At 40.0% G+C, this 4,436-nt stretch overlaps 1 protein-coding gene across 1 annotated transcript; it reads right to left on the minus strand.

The window, feature by feature from the left end:
- Positions 1-1,090: 1,090 nt before the first annotated feature.
- LOC143545582 (dormancy-associated protein homolog 3) lies at positions 1,091-2,171 on the minus strand. Its single transcript, XM_077037446.1, has 3 exons — positions 2,054-2,171; positions 1,475-1,621; positions 1,091-1,212 (listed from the first exon to the last, which is right to left on the minus strand). Exons 1-3 carry the CDS (start codon positions 2,169-2,171, stop codon positions 1,106-1,108), a joined length of 372 nt encoding a protein of 123 aa, XP_076893561.1. The 3' UTR covers positions 1,091-1,105.
- Positions 2,172-4,436: the final 2,265 nt, after the last annotated feature.

Here is a 4,436-nt window from a genome sequence, read left to right on the forward strand (position 1 = left end):
AAGAAAAACATCGAAACAACCCAACGGTCGGGTTAACGAATACAAATCCAAATTCAAATACAAAACAAACTTGACAAATGTCACACAACGAGCACGGGCGGTCAGGCCAAAGCCCAACCCTATTTAGATTTTTTGTTTAATAAGATAAAAACCTTAGATTAGTCTATATATATACCGCGTTATGTACTTTTAACCGTTTTATCACTCAATAAAGAAAACATAGTTGTCATCCGTTGACGTATGTCAGTTTTCACCAAACCACGTTAATTCCTCATATTCGTTTATTGCTTACGTTTTTATGTTCTGTTCGTATGTGCGTTAATCCTAACAAGATGATTATTCATTGAGAGGACAAAAGTTGGAGCTTCTTGTGTGCCACTTTTTCACTAACAAAATAGATAATCCAAGATAGTTTTAGTGTACATGTTAAATTCTTGATTAGCTTAAAGATAGTGGCTACATGATTGTCATAGTGAAGCTCTAAGCTAATACTGTATAACTCCCTACTGTATAACTCCCAACTTTGATACTCAAGCATGCTACATTTATGAGATTCCACAGGCATAACTTGGTGATAGCTGACGTGGCATCAACTATGATCGTATTAGAAGTCGTCGTGTATCTTTCCAGCATCAACCATGATAGTATTAGAAGTCGTGGTGTGTCCTTCCATCGGGATGGGATATGTATTAGGATTGATTGTATTGTGTTGGTGGTGCGTCACATCCATCTACCATATTCACACTTTAGCGCATTTTGATTGGTGAACCAAAGGACTATAGCACATTGATTTACCTATCGTTCATAATTATGCCTGATGAGTAATTATCTCCTACGGTACAAACTACTTGATTCATATCATTTACTAACTTGATTACATGCATACCAACTGAAGCTACAAAGTCATGTTTCTCTTAACGAGTCAAAGAAAGCCCTACAAGCATACAAAGGTTTCGAATAACACAAAACCCTAAAACTACTTCACCAAACTCCAAACCATATATCACACACGCACACAGATATTTACATGCACTATCCATACACAAAACACAGACTCTCCTCTCAACACACGCTTAGACTATTAGAGGCTCCATTACATCACATTTCACACGTCGTAAGGAGCACGAGGGCTTCGGCCTCCAAACCCTCTTGCCTTGTCGTAACTGTCCGACGTCGATTTCCTCCGAAACCTAAACGCCTCTGATCTGCCTCCTGACCAATCACCAAAATAAGACCAACGCGTAATTATTGAATATTAGCTACGTTTACCATTTATTATCAGCCCACATGCCTATTAAATATCTAGGTTTGTATTTCATTGTTTTATAATACTCAACTGATCAGAATGAATTTTACTTACAAAAATACAAACCCTGATAGTTTAATATTCAATTAATTGGTGGTAGATAGGAGGATATTAATTAACCTGACATAATAATAATTATATTATATTATAAATAAACGCGAGGCTTACCGGGGAAAGGAGACACCGGCGGTGTAGATCCGGCCGGAGACGCCGGCGGCGTATCGCTCTGTGTCCTTTCCGGTTTCACAATCATGATACTCCGTGTCACTCTCATGGCAGGATCCTCTGCCGGAATATTCGTCACCGGCGCCGAATCTGATTCACAGATCAAATCACAAATTATAAACCCTACGTTTCCGGATCTTAAAACAATAATCAAAATACTGTCCACATTAGTTCATTTAGATCATCACGATTATAACCAAAATTATGAAAAAATTAACCTAAAAATCACAGTTTTTTTTTTTTTTTGAACGTCTAAAAATCCCAGTTAGCAAAGGAGTTGAGCTACTATTATTAATATAATCCGATTTCATTACGATTATAACATATTAGTTCATGAAATTTGCAGTAATGATAACAGCCTATATTGGCGAGAAAATTATTAAAAAAAAACCTAAAAATTACAGTTAGCAGTGCTATGAGGAATAATAATCTAATAATTCGATTTATTAAACGATTTTATAGTTTTAATTAACACATTAGGTTATGAAATTTGCAGTTGAATAGCGGCGGGCAACAGCTTACCCTTGCCGGAGTCCGATGAGCGGAAACTAAAAGTGGACTGTTTACGGAGCTTTCCGAGGCCTTTATCCGGCCGAGGTCCGGCGAGTGTATCGTCCCAGAGCTGGTCAAGTAAGCTCATGGCTCTTGTATTAACGAACGAAGAGAAGTTTATTTATAGGATTTGATCACAGAAAGAATCAAGATGGAGTGGTTCAAGAGACTGGTTAGGGTGGAATTTATTGACGATTGGATTTGATCTTAGCCGTTGATTTGGTTTTGTATTGTAAAGATAAGATGGGTGTTGGAAACTGGATTAGACTGCCACGTGATGAGGGGTCTTTTACCGAGTTACCTTTTGCTTTATTGGGATTTTACTAGAAATGCCCTTGGATTTGTGAGATATTACGAGCCGCCTCTGGACTGGTGACACGTACAGTACAGGTACTTTTGTGGAAAGTACTCTTAAGGGCCCCTCAAGTTTCGTATTTCTATTAAGGACCCCTCAGGTTTCGATAATCACACATTAACATAGTTAAGTCAGTAAAATGAATGGATTGCGTTAATTTTTTTTTTTTTAACAGCCAACAAAATAAAATTTTATAACTAGAAAGAAGAAACGTTACAAGCAAGGTACTCGTAACAAATCACATGTTACAAGTGAAAAAACACCTAGGAGACACACCTTTTACATAGTAAACGTGAACCCGCACCACCTTTCCCATGTTAGCGTTGGGATTTTCCCCCTATCCCCACAATTAACTTAGGACCTTGATTTCACCGATCACGTTAATCAAGTTAACCGGTTTCCATTCAAACACCACCGCATTCCTCACTCTCCATAAACACCAAATCGTAGTAAGACATACCGCATGAAACACCTTCGCCTTTCGACTAGATAGCAATGAGTGTCTATGATGTTCCAATGCATCTTTGACAGAGAATGCGTAAATGGAAGGAATCTTGCACCATGTTTCTGTGACACTCCAAACCGTTTGAGCGAAATGGCAAGAGATAGTCACATGTTCCGCTGACTCAACCTTTTTTCACAAACCGGACATACCACCGATGCCACCGGTATACCCCTCTTGCCCAAAGAAAAAAACACCGGGATTCTCTCCATCTCAACTCTTCATGCGTGGATACCGACTTTTTTAGGGACAAAGTTGTTCCATTCCATCACATAACTTCTCTTCATCTCTAAGTTCTCATCTAGACCAACTTTCAAGCTTCTAACCGAAAAGCCACAACCGTCCTCCACACCCCACACTAAACGATCCTCTCCCTCTACCAACCTAACATGTTGGCAAAGCAACAGCATATTGAGGACTTCCTCCTCCCAAGATAGCTGCCGATTCCAAGCCCATTGCCCACAAATCCCCCCCGCCCACCCAAATACATCACTAGCCTCTCAGAGACTTTGCAGCCCTTTTTTGTTTCAAGCTCGAACAAGAGAGGGAACCGTACATAAAACGCGACACCCCCCCTCCCCCCACCAACAATCAAGCCAAAAAAAAGTTATTTTCTCCATCCTTTACCTCTTTCCTAATCACCTTACTCAACTCAATACCAAGAGCCTCAATTTCATGATCGATTTTAACAATGTACTTCCACGGGCCCGGGATCGACACCTTAGCCGGTATGAATTACCAGTATGAATTACCAAGATCTCTCTGAATGATGAATAGCCCAAATATTAATGTTCCTCCAAATTCCATCTTTTTCGTTATTAAATCTCCACCACCATTTTGAAAGCATAGCGAGATTCGTCTTCCGTAGTGACCCAAGGCCGAGATTCCTTTGTTCATGGGTGCAATAACCTTCTCCCATGCCACCCAATTTATTTTGGCGTCCTCTTCCGAGCCGCCCAAAAGAAAACTCTCCAACTTCTCGATCGCCCCTCCGGTGCTTTATATAACGAAAAATAGTGGGTTGGAAACGAATTTAGATTCGCTTTTATTACCGTCACCCGACCACCGATGGATAATCTTTTAGCTTTCCAAATCGATAATCTTTTTCTAAACTACTCCACTATCGGGTCCCATGAACCCACCAAACTCATATTGCCTCCCACTTGTAATCCAAGATATTTAAACAGGATTGAACCCGTTTCACACCCCCAACAAGCTAGCCATTTCTAGTCGATCTGGCTCGCCTACCTTTACCCCATAAAGCCTACTTTTAGACAAATTTATTTTCAAGCCGGAGGCTAAATAGAAGCACCGAAGTATCCGTCTTAAATTCAACACATTCTCCTTTCCCCAACCACCTATAAAGACCACATCATCCGCATAAAAAAAGTGTGTTACCTTCGGTCCCCTACACCCGCAACTCAAGTTATATAACCAAACACTACTAGCCCTTTTCATTTTCCCGGTTAGCGCCTCCATAGTTATTACAAAAAGAA

This window comes from Bidens hawaiensis, unplaced genomic scaffold (assembly GCF_021521415.1).
Source record: "Bidens hawaiensis isolate Kalapana, Puna unplaced genomic scaffold, B.hawaiensis_p1.1 tig00013983_1, whole genome shotgun sequence".
Lineage (NCBI taxonomy): Eukaryota > Viridiplantae > Streptophyta > Magnoliopsida > Asterales > Asteraceae > Bidens > Bidens hawaiensis.

Bases quoted from the DNA above. Each gene is read 5' to 3' on its own strand.
- LOC143545582 (XM_077037446.1), bottom strand. From the start codon at position 2,171: ATGAGCTTACTTGACCAGCTCTGGGACGATACACTCGCCGGACCTCGG. The intron at 1,622-2,053 runs GTAAGCTGTTGC...TCTGTGAATCAG, and splicing joins CTCATCGGACTCCGGCAAGG to ATTCGGCGCCGGTGACGAAT. The intron at 1,213-1,474 runs GTAAGCCTCGCG...GTGATTGGTCAG, and splicing joins GCCGGTGTCTCCTTTCCCCG to GAGGCAGATCAGAGGCGTTT.